Consider the following 23,654-nt stretch of genomic DNA (forward strand, 5'->3'; position numbering starts at 1 on the left):
TTTCCTCTGGATGCTTAACACTGACTTCATCCAGTCTGAGTCAGTTTGACTCCAGAACACGTCTCATGTCTCAGTGTTTCGTCCTCCTGAACCCCTGAGTCACCGGTGGAGACGGAGGGCAAGTGGTGCTGAAAAGAAATCAGGTTTTCGGTGTGAACTTCTGAGATTCAGACCGACTGAGAGGCTGCTTATCGCCTGCTCCAGCACTTCACAGTTCAGGTGATGTGACAAAAGGATAATGACAGCGCCGGCTGCCTGTTGTACAGTTGATTCTCTGCATTTTAAAAAGGTTTTATGGAAAGAGGACAGAAGCGTTTTGTCAGCGCTTTAGGGAGAATGTGTTTCCTGGAGCATCGTGTCAGCTCTGTGGTGGAGACTCTGCAGGCCGCCGGCCTTCACCCGTCTGATTACCTGCTGAACCCCGACGCTGGTGTCAAGTGATTCTTCTCCACACGCTCAATCAACTCAGTTACTGCCGTCGGCCTCATGACGTCAGACTTAAACAGAGATGTCCTCAGATTCTCTCACTCATATATTTTAACATCATCAGGTTTCTTTCTGCTGTCATCAGGAGGCGCTGACGTCCACCAGCCGGATCTTCATCACGGGCCAAACTTCTGGAAACATGCTTTAAGGAATACAACAATATTTTCATGCAGCCAGTTCAATTCAAGTCCACAAAGAAAGAAAATATTTAGATACCTGTTCTCCGTCTAAACAGAAAAAAACGTACATCATCTGAACTCAAGTTTCTGTCTGTGACTGAACTCAGATGATTTTAATCTCCTCGTTAACTCATCGTCAAACACACTTCATTCAGACTGGACACAAACTGAGTCAGAGTCACCAGAACAGTTCTGGTTTGTCGCCAGTCTCCTCTGGTTCGATCCAAATAAATCCTCAGTTCACAGAAACGTGAGAATATTCTGTCTCTACACGCTGATGATGTCCAATTCTCTCTCTCTCTGTCCTCTCCTGACGTGTCTTCTCGTACCGCTGTAAATCACCTCTGTACTGTAAATCACCTCTGTACTGTTAAACACCTCTGTACTGTTAAACACCTCTGTACTGTAAATCACCTGTGTACTGTAAATCACCTCTGTACTGTAAATCACCTCTGTACTGTTAATGACCTCTGTACTATAAATCACCTCTGTACTGTTAATCACCTCTGTACTGTAAATCACCTCTGTACTGTAAATCACCTCTGTACTGTTAATCACCTCTGTACTGTTAATCACCTCTGCACTGTAAATCACCTCTGTACTGTTAATGACCTCTGTACTATAAATCACCTCTGTACTGTTAATCACCTCTGTACTGTAAATCACCTCTGTACTGTTAATCACCTCTGCACTGTAAATCACCTCTGTACTGTAAATAACCTCTGCACTGTTAATCACCTCTGTACTGTAAATCACCTCTGTACTGTAAATCACCTCTGCACTGCGTCTCTCTCAGAGGCTGTTCACTTGAGCTGAGCCTCGTCTCAGTCAAAGCAAACTCTCCGTGGCTAACTGAGCCCTTTACAAGTTACACTTTTTAAGATCCTTGAAGAAGACATTTTTGTGCGGAGTTGAGTCGTGAGCCTCTTCTGCTTCAGCCTGGGTTAGGCTGGTTACCAACCAGCTCTCAGTAATGTGCTGATTACTGTTATCCAACATCACAAACAGCTGATATGAACCGAACACTGCAGATGTACCGAACCCAGAAACAGCAGAGCGGCTCTTGTTTACATGTTCTGACCTGCAGAAATGACAGATTAATGCGATGCCTTCTTTTCAATAGACGTCTGCTGCAGGATGTACCAGCTGCCTACTGATTGCTGAGAGCCAGTAACTAAGCCCCGTTTTCTAAGGTAGCGGTACAATGCTAAATGTCAGAGAAAAGTCAAAGCCTCCTGGGTTCAGATTAAAAGCGAGGCTGAGGGGTCAGGCAGGAGTCAGCCATTACTGCGGCGCAGCATCCATTGTGTCGACGTTTCTCTGCTGAGTCGGAAAAGGCCAGCGTGTCGATATTTAGAACGACTGGGCATTTTTCTCCTGAGGCCAGCACAAGACTCCAGACGGATTAATCTGAGTTCAAACTGTATCACAGGGACAAAAATAACCAGATAAAAGACAAAGTTAACAGCAGAAGTGGAAGGAGTCTCTCAGATATTACACACTGTGGTTTAATTGGTCTCAGGAAGCTGTGAATGAGGATGATGTAAAGGTAGAAAGGAATATGGACTAAAGTTACATCAAGCTTGTGAACCTGCAGCTTCTATGGTCCCGTTTATTTACTCTGTTCTTCAGTGAGACTCGCATCAAGACAAAACATGAAGGAAAGAGATGAAACGCTCTGAAATCAAATGATCTTTTTCTTTTGATGATACAAAAACATTTTCTTTGCCATAAACTCAGCTCGTCATCACGTCTTACCACAAAGAAGTTGAGTTTTATAAATCACAAAAACACTGAATGAGACAATTTACTAGATTTATTTATGACTTTATTGGGAATTTTACTTTCATTTTACATGAGAGAGATGATCTGTGGCCAACATGATGCCTCAGTGAGATACTCTTCAGTCTGTAGAAAATATATTGTGTGGGAGTAAGAATAGGTTCCTGTATTTCCCTGTCAGCTGCATGAATATGCAATCTCAATGGAAATAAATGAATCATAACTTTAGCATGCCTATGTAGTGTTAATTTCAAGACAATGGCATATTTTAATCTTAATCTAATCTGTGACAATGACGGTTACACACAAATATCTTTATTACTTCTGCTAGCATTAGCCACCAAAAGCTTCGGCTCATCCCAGACTGAGAGTGTTTCATTGCTGATGAAGTGAAGTTTTCATGTCTTGACGAGCAAGATGTGGAGATGAACTGAGAGCGAGCACAAGAGAGGCGGCTGCAATAAGTTCTCTCTTTCTCACTGTGATTTTGTCTCCAGGAATAGTTTGCAGTGTGCATAAGTGAAAAAACTGCTCAGAACAGAGCAGAGCAGAGCAGTGCAGGAGGTTTGGAAGAAGACAAAGATTTCAGGTTAAGAATCCTGATTTTTGTGAATGTCTGCAGACTCACCAGGTGGAGACGTTTGGAACCAGCTGTCACCAGTTGACTATTTCAAGCAGCTTTCTTCTCTCCCTCCACAATCTGTGAGTTTTCAAGTCTTTATGAGAAACAACAACCTCTGAGCTAACTACTGACATGCTGAAAATGGTAAGCTACCCTAAACCTTAACCTGGTCGCTAACAACAACACCCAGAGCTGCAGTGTTTCACTGACCTTGATGATAGTGGTTTGGGTTGAAGCAGAATGATAGACAGCATTCAGACCTTTCTCTGTAACAGGTGCACAGAGACGGGACCCAAAATGCAGGACGCAGAGCTGAGAGAGGGTTTCTTTAATCAAAGGAGTTCGGTACACGGGTGATCAGTCCAGACAGGCAAACAATTTCCAAAAGGGTCAGGCAAAGGCAGAGTCGGAGAAACCAGGCTAAAGTCCAAAAAACCAGGAAGACAGAAACACTAGAAGCTCAGGGAACAAAAGGCTGGAACACTAGACAAACTAAGACGAACTGGCACAGGAGGTGGGGGAGACAGACTACTTAAGCACACAGGTGAGACAAAGAGACACAGGTGAAGCACATCAGGGCGGGGCAGGTAATCACACAGGAGGGAAGGACACACGGACGGGAGGTGATGGACCTGGAACAGAGACAACACAGTGAGAACCCAAAATAAAATACAGGAAGCACGGGAGAGAAACTGACAAAGTAAAAGGGGAACACTTAGCTGGGCGACGTGACATTCTCCAGCACTGACTCAGCGTTGTGGAGAGGTGGAGGGCTGCTATGTGAGACTAAAGAGATTGTATGTTGGACCTTTTGTCTTAGAAATGTATCAGATATCATTTTGTTTCAATAGTCTGACCATAAAGCTGAACTGAGAATAATCAGAGTGTTTATTTGACCGTGACTGATGAAGTCTGCTGCACACTGTCTCTCTCTCTCTGTGATTCTGTGTCAGGACTCTGACGGATGATCACGTTGACACTTTTACAGCTGAGATTAAATATGAAGACAGCAGCCTTGCTTTGTCATCACGCAGGATTGTGCCAGAAGGTGCACATTTGTGAGGATGGATGTTTGAACGAGAGAGAGAGTGATGAAGACGAGCCAGGGGGACCAATAACAGACGAGACGCATCTCAAATCAGCTCCGTCTGCTGTTAGTCAACTTTTATACCGCAGCCAATGAAAACACACGTGTTTCTTTGTTTTTCTCTGGAAACTGTTCATGCTTTCAATGTGCGAACACTCTGAGGTACCTGAATCTCAACTGTCATGAAACTAGCTGTGGATTATAAGAACATAAATTCATCTGAAACAAGAGAAATAGTAAAATCTACTGTTTCCAATACTTCGGCTTCGCTTTGGTGGCACGTGCAGGTAGAGTAAGACCCAGGCACCTGCACACATAAGGCCCAAGGGGTGCTTAAGCCCCTGCCCTTTTTACCTCCCATTATAATGTGCCCCTTTTGTGTGTTTTTAAAATGAATAAATACATTCCTGTTGTGCAAAGGGATGTGAAAAAAAAACGTGAAAAAATACCACGGTTATCTACCGTAAAGAGAGAGAGAAGCTGCTGCCTCATCAGAACTCCACCACTCACGTAGATGAGACGTGACAGTGGAGCGACTTGAACCTTTTTGAGTTATAAACCATTAACATAACTTCCTTGTAGGGGCAACAAGTCGCCTTCCACTTGTTCAACGTGCTTAAATATGAGTCATATTTCAGAGGAGCGTCCATTTGTGCTTGTTAAGCTAACTGCCTTTTAATGAGAGTTAAGAATAATCTGACAGCTGTCTGTGTCGGCTGTTTATCTGCCACAAATCTTAAACTTCTTCCAGATATTGAGTTCACTGTGACTTTGCTGTTGTAAACATGCTGTTCCTACTAACAGTCACAGTAGTCATTTCTTGGTTTTGTCACATTTTTAGATGTGTAGCCTGTATTTCTAGTTTGCACTTGCCCTCCAATAAATAGCCAAATAATAAACCAGTGTTTTATTGCTTTTTAAGAATTGCAGCTGAATTGCATATCTTCCAAACCTCAGTATTAGGATGTGAATAAACTCATGATGACAATAATTTGTTGACACAAAAGAAATCAAATCACTCACAGCTACACAGGGTACACAGCTAAGTAGCTTAGCTTTCTATAAGTACTTTGTTTATTAATTTTACATTAATTAATCTACATATTGTGTAATTAAGGCCTAAAAAAAAAATGTGGTACTGCCCTTTTCTGACTTTGAGCCCCTGCCCCTCTACAATCATGTGCACGTCCCTGGTAAGACTCATCCAGGTGATAAAATCTGAATTGAAACTTCATTTTTCAAACTAAGACAAGTTCATAATGCACACAGACCAGCGGACCTTCATGTTGATTCATGACATCGACTCATGCATTGAGTAAAAGGGCATCACTTTCAGATGAAAAACATATTTTCCCAGTTCACAAGTTGTCGTCGGTTGCAGCCGGTGTTACTGAACGCACAGTTTATTCTACACAGGCTCTTCTGGGACTCATTGAAGTATGAACTGAACTGCAGGGTGGATCTGCACAGCCGGTACAAGTCAACAACCGTCCGTGTTCCCAGGATCAGAACCGAGAAAGGTAAAGCTGCTTTTAGTTTTTATGCCCTACTGAGTTGTGTTGAAGTTGAAGAAGTTAAAGATTTCTGACCAATAAGAAAGGCATTTAGAAGTGAGCAGTGCTTAATGAATTCTGGCCACATCAGGTTTCTTGAGTTGAGCTGAAGTTGGTACCGAGCCAACCCAGATGACACCGACCCAACCCGACCCCCCCGGCTACAGGGTAAACATCATAAACTTTAAAAGGATGGCAACCTATAGGCTAACAAGAATCATTCATAAAGCTTTTGTTTGACTGGTTTATATTGATAATAAACTTTATATATAGCACCTTTAAGTGCTTTGACAAACTCAGGAAGACAATATTACAGAACAAACACTCGACGGTGGAGACAAACACAAGGAAGCCTCTTCTGAGGTGAGTCAACACAAGAAGGCAGAACAGACAATGTAGAAGAGTAATTACAGGTTCACTAATGAGACCACACAATCGTTCAGCAGGAAGGTAGTTTATTTAAATTGGTAGAAGATTTGGGAAGGATAGGAAAGGAGTCGGGGTTGGTGGATGAAGACAAGGGTTTGAGATTGGCTGGACCGTCTAGGAACCGGGGAGGTTGAGACTGGATGGGTGCAGGTCTTGGTCTTGGTCGGCTTCGCCACCCCCTCGTGGCTCCTGTGCTGGAGTGGCGATCACATCAGAATCTAGAACTCAGAACAAAGAGCAGTAGAAGTAATAAAAAGGTAGAGAGATGAAAAATCAGTTTAACACATTGACTTCACAGAAAAGCAAGTTTATAAAAGTGAGTTTTAAAAGGCATAACTTCAGGTAGGACGCTCCAACACTGAGGGGCCCTGACTGCAAAAGATTTATTGTATATACGTTTATTATCGATAATGATAAATAGATAATACGGATGAACAGATAATTATTTCTACATTCACTGCCCGACCAAAACATTCTGCTGAAACTGAGTCTGAAATCAGTTTCATGCAGTGAGCTGATATTATTTAAAAGTTCTGGTCTGAGGTGAGGGACGGTATCATGTTAGAGTTGGTCCTCACAACGACAGGAGTATAAATGTGTGTGTGTGTCACAGTAAACTCGGCGTTGTGTTGTGCCAGCAGGCTGCAGCTTACCCTCTCACCCCTCAGCTGTGGGAGATGCAGGAGACATTTGAAGGCAGTTCGCCCACATGTGGTGATAATGACGCAGCAGCTGACCCTGGTGGTGCTGGACAGGCCCGAGAACTGCTCCGTCATCCCTCAGCGAGCGACAGAGAGAGAGGAGGAGGAGTTTACAGAAGAAGTGGATGACATAAATCAGCTCAGCGATGCGACCTCTGTGACCTGAAGCTGTTTATCTGAGCAGAAACCTGCCGAAACCGACCGACTCTCTGAGCAGAGGTAGCAGACGTCAGAGTCGGCTGATTAATGTTAGTCACCAAACTGAACATGAACCCAAATGAAGAACAGAAAAGGCAGAACATATAATCAGAATCAGAACATTTCTTTACAGTCACAGAGTTTAACTGCGAGCCTTCAGGCCACAGGACGACCTCACAGCTCATTAAAGTACAGAATGATTCAGAGACTCTAAAGGTCTTTCATCCCATCTGGTCTCTTTCTGACCCGTGGACCTCTCTGTCTCTGCACTCTCCAGCTGTAGCTGACAAACCGTTGTTCTTCTGTTTCTATTGACAGCCTGAAGCTGTTTGGACTCAGACAGATGGATCATCAGGAGAGTTTTCAGAGTACAAAGCCTCAGGAAGACATGTGTGTTTCCATCAAGGTTCATTTCATGCCACAGGGCTGTACAATGAAACTAAGTGTTGTGTGTTGCTTCATGCTACACAAGAGAAAAAACTACTTTGTCTTTATCGTGTGTGAGGATGAGCAGTGAAACATGAAGTTTGCCTATAATTAGTTCTAATAATCAGTAAATATGATGACACGATTTTCCTTAACCCCTGTCAAAAGAGTGAGAAAGAGAGAGTAAGAGAAAGTGAAAGTTGTGCGTGTTCTCTGGAGATACAGACATTAAAACTAGTAAAAACGCTGATACGATTTAGATATGACACATATGATATATGGGAGAAGTGCGTCTCGGGCTTCCAAGTGTGAACGATGTAACCTGTTAACATGAACACCGAAATGAAAAGCGAGAGGTAAAGCCAGACACATCCAGTGTGTCCAGCCTGAAAGAAGTGAAGCTGCTGTGTAGTCTGGAGGTACGCCACACACATCCAGTGTGTCCAGCCTGAAAGGAGTGAAGCTGCTGTGTAGTCTGGAGGTACGCCACACACATCCAGTGTGTCCAGCCTGAGAGGAGTGAAGCTGCTGTGTAGTCTGGAGGTACGCCACACACATCCAGCGTGTCCAACCTGAAAGGAGTGAAGCTGCTGTGTAGTCTGGAGGTACGCCACACACATCCAGCGTGTCCAACCTGAAAGGAGTGAAGCTGCTGTGTAGTCTGGAGGTACGCCACACACATCCAGCGTGTCCAGCCTGAAAGGAGTGAAGCTGCTGTGTAGTCTGGAGGTACGCCACACACATCCAGCGTGTCCAACCTGAAAGGAGTGAAGCTGCTGTGTAGTCTGGAGGTACGCCACACACATCCAGCGTGTCCAGCCTGAAAGGAGTGAAGCTGCTGTGTAGTCTGGAGGTACGCCACACACATCCAGTGTGTCCAGCCTGAGAGGAGTGAAGCTGCTGTGTAGACTGGAGGTACGCCACACACATCCAGTGTGTCCAGCCTGAAAGGAGTGAAGCTGCTGTGTAGTCTGGAGGTACGCCACACACATCCAGTGTGTCCAGCCTGAGAGGAGTGAAGCTGCTGTGTAGTCTGGAGGTACGCCACACACATCCAATGTGTCCAGCCTGAAAGGAGTGAAGCTGCTGTGTAGTCTGGAGGTACGCCACACACATCTAGCGTGTCCAACCTGAAAGGAGTGAAGCTGCTGTGTAGTCTGGAGATACGCCACACACATCCAGTGTGTCCAGCCTGAAAGGAGTGAAGCTGCTGTGTAGTCTGGAGGTACGCCACACACATCCAGTGTGTCCAGCCTGAAAGGAGTGAAGCTGCTGTGTAGTCTGGAGGTACGCCACACACATCCAGTGTGTCCAGCCTGAAAGGAGTGAAGCTGCTGTGTAGTCTGGAGTTACGGCAGCAGATCCTTCTGTATCTGTTGTCAGACGGCAGCAGGGTGAACAGACTGTGGCTGTTTGTTAGTAACATTTGGGCTCCGTGCTGACAGGTGAGTCAGATCAACAGTGACTGTTTACAGATTCATGTCTCTCGTGGTATTTACAGGCTGACTCTGGGTCTGTCTTCACATGAACACTGTTTTAAGTCACTGAGTAAACTCCTTCCTCCTCGTTGCGTCTGGACAGACAGACAGACACATTTATCAGCGTTTGTAGCATCATTAGCAGATGTTAACTCAGTTTTCAGGAGTATTTAAATTGGATGTTATGTTGTTTACCTTTATATTTTGAAGGATAAAGACAGGCATTGATAGTACAACAATGGAAAAGAGACAAAAACAGAAGTCTCTTGAGGAGATCAAGACCTCTGAACATGTAACACGTCTGAAGCTCAGTCACACAAAAGACATTTTCCACAAAGATAAGAGAAGCAGTCTATTTTTCAACAGGTGAACACTGCTGTGGTCTGTGCCTGACGGACAGCTCAAATGAAGGAAAGGCTTGTTAAAGACTTGAAACCGTCTGTACTCAATAATACCTGTCATCCCAGAATAATCCCTGCTGTGTGTTGGAGCTGCTCCGCTGCATTATGAGCTATCTGGTCTGAATACTGCAGGATCTCTCGTGTCTGCTGAAGTTGTGTTTTGACACTGTGTGATATTAAATGCTTGTGTTATTCATCTGTTACTCTTCTTTGAATGTGACTGTTGTGTGCCTCCATAAATACTTTATATATATTTGTATCTCTGTCCTTTGAAAGTTCATGTTTCACACCTCGAGCGGATCATCCACTCCTGAATTCTTTAAAAGCCAATCAGTTATTAATGTTTCATCGGCCTTTGCCTGGCTGACTTGTGGCCTGATCCGCCTCCATAAATCTGCTCTCACACTTTAATGACCTGTATTTGCTGCCAGAGATGCTGCTGCTGAGAACGCGGAGACAGTTCACAGACTGGATCATCTTTATAATGAAACAAGGCCCCAAAATACGAGAAAACATACAACCCACAAGTATTTTATGATAGTATGAAAGAGCCAATGTGCAGGTATCAGAATCCAGCTAAATATTGCAGAACATGCTTTTCTTCTCTTCAGGGGACAAATGAAGGTGTTGAAGTTTTACCTTATAAATACTTGAACTGATAAATATGTTTTTTGAACCACTACCCGTGGAGAGAAGAGCACCGCCGCAGTGTCTCCCTTTTGTAAACAGGTATTTGTGTATAAGGAGGACACAAAGACAGATGTGGCCTCTGGGGTCCCTCAGAGCTTAATTTGAGGTCCTCTCCTTTTCCCTCTCCACATGTTTCCACTTGTGTGTAGGATTACAGACGCTGTAGTGTCAAAAGAAAAAGGCTCTTTAATGGCAACATAAAGCGCCAAAAAGTTGAGTACACTTAAAGATTCAGATGTTTGAGGAGACACGTGGGAACAGATGTCTCCTGTTCAGTGTCCACAGACGTCTACACCTGAATATAGTTTACACATCTGTCCTCTGGTCAGTGTGTCGACAGGATCACCTGTGAACATTATGAAAGTTTTCTCCACCGTCACAACACTTTTCATTTCTCCATGAAGCAGCAGCAGTCACGGAGGACAGAGATGAGCTACTACATTTAATTTTCCCTGTTTATTTATCTTCCATATTTATTGTACATGTAATTTATTTCCTCTGTGACTCTGACTGCTGCGAGGCACTTCTTTACTTCTAAACTTTGCTCGTAATGTTTACGACCATCTTCATAAATCTATATGCGTAAATCTGAAGGACTGGTGTCCCAGCAGACAATTAACTTTTTCACTGTTTCCTTTAACGACATGCAGGAAACGTTAATAAAAAAGATGGCAGTTTAATAAAAGAAAATGACTTCCATCTGTCCTGCGGTGTTTCGCTCTGTTTGTTCTCTTGTGTTCGAACTTTACTGAACAACATCAGGTAAATTAATTTCCTGTCCTCCGTGTCATCTATTGTGGGAGCTGCTGCTGTGTCGCTCTCAGGGCTCCCAGGGTTCAGTGGCAGGTCAGGTGCTGTTCATCATGCCAGCAGAGGGACGAGGTCATTAATAACAATCCAGGTAGGTGAAGCCACAGCTGCTAACCTTGACTCTGATCTTTTCAAACTGAACAGCAGGGCAGTCGTCAGGGGACTTGTTACTAAGCAACAACAGGATGTCACCGTTAACTACAACATTTCTCTGGAAAAGCTCTGTGATGCTTTTTATGATTCAGAACAGGGAGGAACGATGACTTAGAGTTCAGGTTTTTGTGCCTATTCATTTCATTTCACAGATTTGGGGATTTTTTCAGTCTGAGAGAGTCTGTGAGCTGTGTTTTTCTTCACGGACACAAAAACACGCTGTTGTGTTGTGTGCACAAAATGTTCCCGGTGACAGACAGCAAAACAAAGTTCAATAGAATTCTGTCAAGGCTGTTTGCAAGGCTGAACAAAGTTTAACTGTGGATTGTGTTAACCTCTCGACTCTCGACTGATTCGACCAGCTGAATCATGTTGGTCCAAAGTTTTTCTTGGTCAACATTCAAACAGGATGATGTTGTATAAACACACAGTAGTTTTAAGGACACGTCCTGTCACACATTTTACAATTCTTGCGTTTCATTTAACACATCTTTCAAGGTTTGGAGGTGCAGAAAAAGAAAAGTTAACAAATCACATGTGTAAAATAAGCCAGCTGGCACCTGACAGTGTCTGTCTACATCTCTGGTACGTTAAACTTTGTGTACGTTTCAGTCTCACGAGGATGCTGCTGCTTACAGATTGTCTCAAACACTCTGACAGTCGAGTGTCCACAATGTCCTGAACTGGGAAAGAAGGATTGATGAGACTAAACATAAGTCATAATGAAGTCATGTTGAAAAAAAAAAGAAGGAGTGCAGCTCGAGGATCCGTCCATGTGATCCGCTCGGCCACACCTACACCAGGTGAAGCCAATCAACTCTGACGACTCTCTGCTTGGCACTCCAGAGGTCGAATGCATGAATCATGCAAACACATGAAAAAGTGATTAATTCCACTTTCAGTGTGATGTTGAGAGTCGGCAACAAAGGAGAAGAAAAGTGTGAATCTGGGGAAAATGTATTTACTGCAGTTCTTTTCACTGAATTGTGTAATTTTCTAAATCTTCCCAATGATCACACGAGTTGTGAATAATGGCTGTGCCACATGACAGCAGCTGCTGTGACGTTGCTAGAGGACGTTGTCACTGTGTGAGTCAGGCGAGGGTGAGTTTTCAGGGCCCGTGCTGATGTTCCGGTCCACCATGAAGCTGCTTCTCGAACGCTTGCTTAAAATCAGCATACTCTTTCTAACTCCTCTAAAAGCCTGCGGCTCTGAACTCACAGCGTTCAACGTTTCTGTCACTTTCTGCCGTTCCACCTGCTGTATTTTGTTGCTGATGCCAGAACTTAAGCCTTCAAATAAAACTTGTTTTCAACGCTCAGTCGAAATATTATTATTTCAAGCTCACAGTCCATAAAATTAAACTTCTTTTCGACTGTTGCTTCCAGCATTTCTGCACAAAACAAAACAAAATCCGGGTCCTTTCTATGCAAACCAGGTAATTAGTTTACAGCCTTTATAGAAAATGGTGGGGACGATCAGAAAGCTTGTGCATGTGCATACAATTTCAGGATAATGGAGGCAGATTTGTACACCTGAACACACAGAGTTTTATACATGTGGCCCCAGGAAGTCAGTCAGCTGGAGGAAACACTCGACAGAAACCTGAACTGCTCTTCTGTTTCCAGACATGAGACTGCAGAATATTTCTCCTTCAGTCAGTCAAACTGAAACATTCTGCTGATTTAGAGAGAAGTGAAGCTGTGAGACATCTGAACAATGTCACCGGCATCAACGAGAGCCGTTCTGACATTGAAACGAGCTGGACCCCCACCTGGACCCCTGATGTGTGTTTGATCCACGTGTTACACTGAACCACGTCACTTCTGGCAAGAGTCCATATAATCTTTTATCCATACAGGACAAAGTCCACAGATCAGCTCCAGTCTGACGGCGTCCAGCCTGCAGATGTGCAGACAGGAAGTTTCTAACTGGGGATAATAAATTACAGAATGTAATGTGGTGCTGTTGTCTCGTACAGTGTGTACATGACCTATCATCATCACACATTCACTGAGAGCAGTTTGTAAGTGTTCATCCTCTGAAGCAACGAGTTTGTTCATCGTTACTGAAACCTTTAATCCGTCTGTGGCTCTGCAGCCTGCTCACAACCTCACAAACAACCAATACATTATTTTACGCGCTGGTTTTTATTTGTGGCTATAATTCTAACAGCAGTCCGATGAGATAAAAAGGCTTCTACATGATAATAATGCTTTGTGATTAGAGGGAGGCATTAGGATGTCCAAACAGCAGACGGAGCGAGCTCGCTCAGACTGATGGGAACACCGAGAGAAAACATCTATTTGTCTAATGACTTAAACTGCAGGTTTAACAGGATGAGCTGTGATTTCCTGTCCTCAGCTCTGAGTCTGTGCTAACATAATGAGCTGGTGTTGGCTGAGACACTGTGATGCCCACAATCACCTGCAGATTTATAAGCATTTTGGTTTCATTTCTGCGGGAGCTGTAACGGAGATGAAGTCAGAAAATGAGGCTGAAACGAGGGAATATTGTGTCATTATGAAATAATGATGTGCTCGTGTGTGCGATCACAGCGTGTTCACATCCCTCCAGTCCAAACACAACAGCAGCCGCTAATAGAGAGCTGAGTTTGCATCGAGCCAATCGAACTCCCAAAACAACATTAACGTCCCGCCGTGAGTTCAACACGTCACCTAATGAGCTTCGATCAAAGAAAAAACTCTCAAATTATATTTTGAGACAACGTTTAAAAACAGCATGATGGATGATAATTAACACGTCTCAGCGCTGATGAAGCCTGACAGTTAACTAACGGCAGGTGATGAAAAAACTATGATTTAGTATTTATTAGATGCTTCAGCAGGAAGGTGACAGCTTCTGACTGTGTTGTGTGTTGATGTGGACATTAAAGGCTCCTCAGGTCCACGCTGAGTTTTCTTTTTGTTCCTCCAGCTGAATGTTTGAACTCTGAAGTGACGTCTGTGCAGAGCTCCACACTAAGACGCTGTTTTTTCACATTTATTGCTCAAAGTGTACATTTTCTCCAAGCTGGCTGAAGCGGGCCTGCAGGCATGATTTGTGCAGCCCAGCGTCACTCTGGACGTGTCAGACGCAGCAGCCGGCTCAGAAGCCAGAGGCAAAGTTTGTCTTGTTCTCCTCCAGTGTCAGTTCTTGCAGCGCTGCTGGTTCAGCCCGTATGGATCAGTGAGAGCGTTGCAGTCAGGAGCTGGTGCAGATGAGTTATTAATGCACTTTCTCTCTGAAAACCAGCTCATGTTATTGAGTAAACAGTGATTCATCTTTAATTTATGTAACGTAAGTAAGAGAACGTGCATGAATCAGGTTGGTGACATCATCCACCTGTGAGGTAACAGCGCTAACCACAGAAAGATGTTGTCATAATTTAACAAAACATTTCTGGAGCTTCACAGTAAAACTGGAGACTTCATTTAAAACAGAGAAACAACCAAAGAAACACCAGATGTCTCCAGACAGCTCATCTGCTGTGATCACAGTCTGATCTGAGGAGACAGCGAGGAGAAACTAAAGTTTCTGACCATCAGTTGAGTCGTCACGATGATGTCATATAATGTCCTCTGAGCTTTGAGACTTTGCTTCTTGTTCCTGTGTGAGAGCAGTTTAACCAGGAGACACTGTTACACCATCACGTCCGTCCTGTAAATCTCTTTCTCCTCTCGTGTACAGACGCGATCCGATGACCTCCTGTCAAAAGGTCACTTCTCTGACATTTAGTCTCCGGGAGGGCGTAAAACAAAAGAGGAAGACGAGTGTGTTTGTCTGGGGATGGTGGACTGATAGAAGACGGCGCGCTGGTGTCGGTATCAGTCAGATGAGCTGCGTATGAATCTGACCTTTCTCTGACCTTTTGGAGGTGGATTGGTATCGCTCTGCCTCTGTCAGGTTAATGACCTGCCAGACTGACTGATCCGTGAGAGCGCTGGACTGTGACGGGAATGACACACACACACACACACACACACACACACACACACACAGACCAGGTCAGGTCAAAACTGCACTTTAGCCAGCAAACGTCTTCATGAGACCTCCGATCTCACAGTAGCATTCTGTCCAATTTCACAGACTCAGAGAAACGAGTCTCCGGTCTGGTAGTTTATTCTTTGACAGCGTCTGGTGGTCGACTTATAGACTTGACTTCAGCTGTTAGCCAGGGAGCTAACGCCACGCTAGCAAGCCTTAAAGCGAAACTCTCGCCAAAAAGCAACCGAGGCTTTATTTGGGATTGAATATGAGTCAAACCTTCGTGTAAAAGCATAATTACGACGAAAGAGGCACTTTTAAGATTTACCCTAGTTTCAGTTTTGGGCACGTTAATTTTGAACGGGAGTGCATGGGGCAGGACATGCTAGCATCAAAATAGCTATTTTTAGAACACTAAAAAGGCTCGACACAACATGAAACTTTGCTCGTAGCATCACCAGGGTCTCTACACATGAACACGAGCATTTAGAACATTGTTTGTGTACAGAGAGTTTATGAAAAAGAAGGTTTTTGAACTACTCACGTTAGCTGCTGCAGCTCCTGTGTGTCACCGTCATGCCAGACAAAAAGTGTCGATCCCTGAATGCGACCTGACAGGCAGGAGAGTAATGGTGAACCGCTCCTCAAACGTGCCTGTCAGGTCACACTCGGGGATCGACACTTTTTGTCTGGCATGACGGTGACGCACAGGAGGTGCAGCAGCTAACGTGAGTAGTTCAAAAACCTTCTTTTTCATAAACTCTGTGTACACAAACAATGTTCTCAATGCTCTTGTTCATGAGTAGAGACCCTGGTGATGCTACGAGCAAAGTTTCATGTTGTGTCGAGCCTTCTTAGTGTTCTAAAAATAGCGATTTTGATGCTAGCATGTCTTGCCCCATGCACTCCCGTTCAAAATTAATGTGCCCAAAACCGAAACTACGGTAAATCTTAAAAGTGCCTCTTTCGTCGTAATTATGCTTTCACACGAAGGTTTGACTCATATTCAATCCCAAATAAAGCCTCGGTTGCTTTTTGGCGAGAGTTTCACTTTAAAATCAGTATCTTTGCATGCAGTTGACAAACAGCCATCAAACCCAGACCAACCCACAACTGTGTGCGCTCAGCAGACAAATGATGCAGATTGTATCTTTTGCATCACTTTGATTTTCACCACAGTTTCTGATAGCAGCAAGACTCAAACACGGCAGCACGCAGTGTTCTGTCAATGTTCTGTATTTTTGAAACGTCAGTGTCTCAGTTATGATGTGTGTTTTTATCCTCACATCTCAAAGTTTATACCTGCTGCGCTTTATTTTTTATTTTCTTTGCTGAGCTGAACTTCCTGGTTCTGAGCCTGGACTGTGATACATTTGAACTATGATGTGGACTCAACTGTGCTCCTCGTCTTGTTCTGACAGATGATGCAGTCTGTAGAATGTCTCTCATGTTACGAAGAGGAGACAAACGTTCACCCAAACATTGAGACATGAAATGTCACTGAACAAAAGAAGGACAGCATCTCCTCAGCTGAGTCAGCAGGAGGAGGAGGAGGAGGAGGAGGGAGGCGACGGATACATAGAAAGAGGCAGAGGAGAGGAACTGCTGCGTCTTGGTTTTGATAACCAGCCAACAGAATTGCTGAAGCTTTCATCAGGGGACCTTGGCAGGGCGGAGTAATGTGTTTCCGCTGCGAGTGTCGGTGCTTCTCTGTCCTGTTTCTGCTTCCCTAAGACAGACACGCAGAGACGCTAATCCATCTTCATCTGTTACGGCTGCAGCGCTGTGTGCAAACCACAGGATCTGTAGGGACACACACACACACACACACACACACACACACACGTTGTTGTTCCAGTGGGTTTGCTGAGACAGTGCAATTTTCTAAAAAATGTCCCGTTGCATTTTGGGATGCAGATTGACCCCCTGCCACTGATCCTGAGCGTGATGATCTGATAACTCAGAGAAACACCATCATCAGGCTTCAGCAGCAGTTATGATGCTGATTAAGACACAAGACTGAAAAAAGAAAAGTGAAATCATTATGATCCAAGCTGAAGATGATTCTTTGAGACGTTACACAAGCTGAAATTAAATCGTTTCTTAGATGAATCGCGATTCGGACGTGGATGATTCTGAATCGATTCACAAATGTTAAAAATCTATTTTCTACATGTTAATTGACAACGTAATGTTGACAGAACGCAAGACGCGGAACCCAGAAGCGCGTAAGTGCAGCGCCCGGACAGCTGACGGCCTTGCACACATGGGATGTGTCGTGAATGTCTGTACTCACAAACAACTCATGGGTGGAACGTCTGAGGCATTTGTTCACGCCAAGTGGCTTGAGAGCAGCGTGGAGACTGCTGTTGGCTGTTAGCGGTTAGCTGCTGGCTGTTAGCTGTTGGCTGTTAGCGGTTAGCTGCTAGCTGTTAGCTGTTGGCCATTGGCCGTTGGCTTGTGGCCGTTAGCTGTTAGCTGTTGCGTGTTAGCTGTTAGCTGTTAGCGGTTAGCTGCTGGCTGTTAGCTGTTGGCTGTTAGCGGTTAGCTGCTAGCTGTTAGCTGTTGGCCATTGGCCGTTGGCTTGTGGCCGTTAGCTGTTAGCTGTTGGCCATTAGCTGTTAGCTGTTGGCTGTTAGCTGTTGGCCGTTGGCCGTTGGCTGTTGGCCGTTAGCTGTTAGCTGTTGGCTGTTAGCTGTTGGCTGTTGGCTGTTGGCCATTGGCTGTTAGCTGTTGGCCATTGGCCGTTGGCTGTTGGCCCTTAGCTGTTAGCTGCTGGCTGTTAGCTGTTAGCTGTTGGCTGTTAGCTGTTGGCCGTTGGCTGTTGGCCGTTAGCTGTTAGCTGCTGGCTGTTAGCTGTTAGCTGTTGGCTGTTGGCCGTTAGCTGTTAGCTGTTAGCTGTTAGCTGTTAGCTGTTGGCTGTTAGCAGTTGGCCGTTGGCTGTTGGCCGTTAGCTGTTAGCTGTTGGCTGTTAGCTGTGGCGTTAAGTGCGCAGCGTCCAGGTTAACTTGCGACACCTGTAACTAACTAGCGGGTATTTCTGTCATTCCGCTGTGCATTCAAATGGTAACTTAAAGCCATCGATCCCGGCCGCATACATCCTTATTAAGCTGAATCCAATTTGATGTGAGAACTGTACACTGTCAGACAGCCCGCACAGTATGTTGAAATCCAGCCCGAACTCAGCATGAGGTCAGTCAGCTGTGGCAAAGTGTGAGACGTCCAGATCACCTGTGATACTAACACCTGTATTGACCGTCACCCAGCTGCAGCTGTATCAGGGCGTTTTCACACCTGCCTTATTTAGTTTGGTTGAATCGAACCCTGGAGTGTTTACCCCCTTGGTGCAGTTTGTTTGGGAAGATGTGAACACATCCATCACACTCGGGTGCGGACCAAAATAACTGAACCGAGACTTTGTTGAAGAGGTGCTCTCAGTCCGGTTCCAAACAAACTCTGGTATGGTTCGTTTGTGGTGAGAAAATTATCCAAACTCGATCCGACCCAACTGCAGGAAGCATCAGTGCTTAACCCTGAATTTCCACTGGATACGTGTCTGCTGCGTTACGCCCCGATCCGGTTTTGCTCCGCCGTCCAGCAACCCCCATCGGTTGCAGGATGGTAGACAGCTGACGTCGCAAGTCCGAGGAGTTCCCGCGATAATCACATGATCACTCGCAACTGCAGTTATAAGTCTCTGTTATACAAAACAACAGCAGGAAGTGTTCCCCACCGAAGGATCAGCAGAAGAGCTTGTGTTTGTCTCTTTTTTGAGATTTGTGTGCTGGTGTCAACACAGAGTGTTTTATTTTGAAAAGAAACCGGATATGATACTGTTGTTGTTTCGTTGCTTGACTTCCTGTCTGCTCGGTGCTAAATTCAGCTGAATTGCTGCGTCGTTTTCGAAATTCGGACCAATTATAGAGCAGTTTCCTCGTGCATCACACATTTTGGTCCACTTGTAAATGCTGCTGTGTGAACACAAACCAAACTCGAGGCAACATGCAACATCGTAACAAGTTTGTCCCTGATTCAGACCAGAGCAAACCGACTGTAGGTGTGAAAACGCCCTAAATGTACTACATGTATGCTGCTACAGGAACACTTTTCTTTTCCTTTTGGTTCTTTGCAAAGCTGGATGTTTGCTAGCAAATGTAACCTTCCAGTTGACTTGCCACGTTCCTTTCATTTGTTTTATTAATTAAATATATTGGAAGTAAATGAAGTATGGATCATAATAAATACTTTGCTTTGAAAGTACCAAGTAGTCACACAGTGAGAAAAAAGAAGGAAGTGATTAGCAAACTCAGATTTAACTATTATTATTAATATTATCATTATTATTATTATTAATATTATTTTTCATGGAAATGTACATAAAAAAAAATTGCTGCATCGAGAATCGGTTTAAAATCGAATCGTCGACCTCTGAACTGGAATCGAATCGAAGCCCCGAGCTAATCGTATTATTCATCATAATTAATAATTACCACTGATAAATATTATTATTGATAGCCACATTTAACCTCAAACTTCTTATTAATGTTACATGAAGCACAACAACTTCTACCACATTTTTGTTAGTAGAAAGAATACAATGGTATTTGAAATTATCATTAAACATTTGAAACTCTTGTTTTCATTCTGTTAACTGATAAAAATAATAATAATAATAACTGTGTAATATGGTGAAACTCTGATGTCTTCTGAGATGTTGTCATGCTGTGAAACTCTCCGAGCGTTACAACCCGTCAGTGTAAAGTGTCTCTGCTGTGGAGGCGTTCCTTACAGAGCTGAGAGGAAGAACACGTCAGATCACATCAGTTTGATGCTCAGCTTCTTATTTATTGTCATCGTACAGCAGGTTATGATTCACATTAAGGTTTAACCCTCCACCAAATATCAGGACAGTGCAGAGATTAACACACGTGAAACTAAACATTGATGTTTATTCATGAAGTTCTGCCGGGCCGACGGTCCTGCTGGCTCACATGGAGCAGCAGTCCAGCTGAAGGAGTCACTGCAGCGGGTCAGATTCTCCCCTCGCTCAGGATGACACGTTTAGACTGCAGCATGAGTATGGGAATACACACCACAGTACTGCTGCTAACTGCTGCTAACTGCCGCTAACTGTTGCTAACTGCTGCTAACTGCTGCTGCTGCTGCTAACTGCTGCACGGCCCATTAAGAGATTACATGCTTAATGATAAAAAAGAGAAAGAAATCACTAAAGAGGTCAGCTGATGATATTCTGCTGTACGACGGTTCTGGAGATCTAGTGCACAGGACGGATCTCCATCCTGATGCTCTTCAGGGAGTAGTTGTTGCCCTTCCACTTGTACCACTCCACTCCGAGAGCATACAGAGTTCCATCAGCCCCCCAACGATAAACCCCGTTGGGGTTAGCCTGGTGACAAGACCTGTACCAGAACGCTCCCAGGTAAGTTCTGGCACAGTTCTTGCCAAAGGCATCCTGGTCTTTGTCCAAGGTGGTGAACTTTTGTCCGTTGTGATAACTCATGGCGTCTCCTACAGAAACACATACAAGAACCACAGATGGACTGAAGAAACAGTTGTGATTTCATCAGAATTTGTATTACTTTTTATTTATATCATTTGAATAATTATGATCAATAATTATTAATTTCTAATAACCACACCTGCCGTACCATCAAATTCCAACAAACATGAAGTACAGCTGCATCTGAAATAATTAGAATATCAAGCAAAAGTTCCTTTTATTCCGTAACTTCATTCAAAAAGGGAAACTTTAATATATTCTAGTTTGAAGTTTGGTGATTACAGCCAGAATGTTACAGAAGATTTCTGCAGTTTGGAGACGCTGGTTTCCTTTTCCTGCAGGACTCACCTGCCCACACGACAGAACTACCAGCAGCTGGTGTTCTGACTGTGGTGTTACTGGGCCTGATGTATGAAAGTTTCAATATTTTAATGAACTTAACTTTTCCGTGATATTCTAATTTATTGAGATGCACCTGTATGTGAAATGTAGTGTGACAGAAACACCAGGATGTCAGACTTCATCCGGCCTCGTCATTCAGTATGAAGCCAGCGTGCTTTTCTGGTTATTAACTACATTAAAAATCATATCAGTGCGTTTAATGCCCGTCTGTTGTTCTGTCGCTGGTCCTGTAGTCTGTGGTCAACTCTCTAGTCAAGGACGTCTCGTGCTCCTATAAGAATGATTCTCAGCCCGTCGTCGACTCACTGACCTGCCCCTCCGTTCTTGAATCCAGACACCTTCAGTAAATATCCGTGACATTCTCCTCCGACAGAGAACGAAGTGTAATGAGCAAATACTGATTTCCCCTCAAAGTCCTCCATCTGGACCAGGAGCTCAACTCTACGGCCTTTAGTCAGGTGGTGGATGTTGTCCAGACCTGCACACACACACACACACACACACACACACACACACACACACACACAGTATATCAGTCCATAAACAAACTATGTACAGTTACAGGAAGCACCGACTGATCTGAAGACTTCAGCCTCACTCCTGGATTTACTCTTTACTTTAATGTTTCTGCTCTCTCAGCAGTGACTTTCACTTTGTTGGGGCGGTTCTGGCTTTTTTCTTAGAGTTTAAATGTCTTTTCTTTTGTGTTACAGTGATCCTAATCCTGATTTCATGAGGTCACATGATGTTTTTTTTTGTTTGTTTTTGTTTTTTCTCTTCTTCTTTGTACTACTGATATTCTGCGTTAATTTATGGATTGTACAGGAGAGGCAAAAACAAGCCTCGGCTTCAGCCTATTCCTTTTTCGGTTAAATAGTTTGTTTAAAATTTTGTTGTGAGAAAATGTTTAGTGGAAGCATGTATGGTAATATTTTGTCAGCTGATTGCACATAATTTAAGTACGTTATATTGTAACTGAAATGAAACTATTCATTCATTCATGGTTAGTTTGGTTCCGTCTCACCGAGCCAGTACTCTCCAGCAGCGCTCCCAAAGCCCCTCTTGTACTGATCCCAGGGCCTGTAGAAGTTCACCGAGCCGTCCATCCTCCTCTGGAACACCTGGAGGGACGAACACACGACACACCTGACAGCTCAGGGTTCAACACAGTTTTACTGGGATGTTATTTATTGTGATGGGAGCCTCATATTAAAACCACTCAGCTATGAGTGGATGAAGTTCAGTTCAGTACTCACCGTCCAGCCTCCTTTCAGTGAGTCCATGTCACAGTACACCTACACACACACACACACAGTCAGTTAGTGAAGTCACAGCTGTCTGAACTGTATACATGAGGCTGTGTGTGCCACGACGGGCTGATGTCTGATGATTACTGACTGAAAGGACCAGATTAGGATGAAACACTACAGGAAGTATCAGGTCAGACATCTGATGATCCTCTGATCTGACTCAGCGTCCGCCTCAAAAGGAAAACACCTGCTGGTTTACAGAAATGTCAACCTGCGACCCCGAGAGGAGGAAGTGTACCTGGACAGCAGACCTGGGTCCATCAGGGTAGATGGTGAACACTCCACTGCGTTGGCTCTTGTCCTGATGGATGACACTGCAGTCCCTCGGATACTTTTTAATGCCGCTGGTGAGCGCTGGAGCCAGGAGGAGGACGACGACCGAGAGCAGCTGAACACAGGACATGATGTCATTTGGACCAAGGTTTGAATCGTACACACTGATTGAGCAGTTTGGATTCTAGTTTCAGGTTGGTGTGGTCAAAGTCAGATATCACAAGCCTCTTTACACTGACAGAACTCTGACATCTGTCAGACATCAGTTCACAGACTCACCTTCATCGTCAGTTTTTGCTGGAAGTAACGTCGGCTGATGTGGATCTGTCTGAGACTCTGCAGACACAAGAAGAATTAAATCAGAGAACAGATACAAGACTGCAGAAAATACACCACGCTCAGGACAACAGGGAGTGACGAGAATCAACAGTCGGTCCGGCTGGAGCAACGTTCACCATCGCCGCAGGTTTATGCATTAGTAGTGTATAGATGAGTGTACTTGTTGTATACTTGAAAGTGTACTTCTGTAAACTTAAAATGTTCCAATTTCAATCAAGTCAAGTCAAATAAAATGTGGCGTCAGTCGACACAGTCACAGCCTGGGTAACAAATATTACTGCAACGTGACCAAACGTTTACAACCTTCAGCTCAACTTCTTGCTAATTTGGTCATTTTGGGTAGAAGGAAGAATCCCAAAAAGACAAAAGTGAATCTGTCTCCTGGTCGGATGCTCACCTGTCTGAACTCACCTGCAGGTTGAACTGAAGAGGCTTCACCTTCAGAGGAAACAGAGACAAACTGCTGCTTCTCCTTCAGTCTGTCGCAGCATCACGACGTCCCGTCTTATATCTGCAGAAGGCACCGTGACATCACAACAGGCGGATCTTGGAAAATACAAATTCAATTAATACACAATAACAAGAAACTCTGCAGGACTGAATGGACAAATATTCTAATGTCAACACAGCCAGGAAGTTGTGGGGCTGATTCTTCTCATGTTGCCAAGAGATGAGTTTGCATTTGTGTTTTTCTCCCTTGTGTTGCATTTGTCATCTGTCAGAGGTAACGGTTCAAGTGTTCAGTGAAAGATAAACACTAAGAAAATGATACTGTGTAATGAAACTGATATTTTGTTTCCTCCTCATGTCAATATTTGAAGTTCTGT

At 44.1% G+C, this 23,654-nt stretch overlaps 1 protein-coding gene across 2 annotated transcripts; it reads right to left on the reverse strand.

The window, feature by feature from the left end:
* Positions 1–19,806: 19,806 nt before the first annotated feature.
* Positions 19,807–23,337, reverse strand: LOC115579795 (microfibril-associated glycoprotein 4-like). Of its 2 annotated transcripts, none has more exons than XM_030413464.1 (7): positions 23,239–23,337; positions 22,768–22,824; positions 22,454–22,603; positions 22,162–22,200; positions 21,930–22,026; positions 21,216–21,383; positions 19,807–20,511 (listed from the first exon to the last, which is right to left on the reverse strand). In XM_030413464.1, the coding sequence occupies exons 2-7, from the start codon at positions 22,771–22,773 to the stop codon at positions 20,258–20,260; spliced, it is 714 nt and encodes a 237-aa protein (XP_030269324.1). In that variant the 5' UTR covers positions 22,774–22,824; positions 23,239–23,337; the 3' UTR covers positions 19,807–20,257. The 2 variants fall into 2 exon arrangements, with proteins under 2 accessions (XP_030269324.1, XP_030269323.1); XM_030413463.1 differs by having other exon boundaries at positions 23,225–23,293.
* Between the last annotated feature and the right edge of the window lie 317 nt (positions 23,338–23,654).

The sequence above is a fragment of the Sparus aurata genome, chromosome 4 (genome assembly GCF_900880675.1).
Source record: "Sparus aurata chromosome 4, fSpaAur1.1, whole genome shotgun sequence".
NCBI classification, from domain to species: domain Eukaryota; kingdom Metazoa; phylum Chordata; class Actinopteri; order Spariformes; family Sparidae; genus Sparus; species Sparus aurata.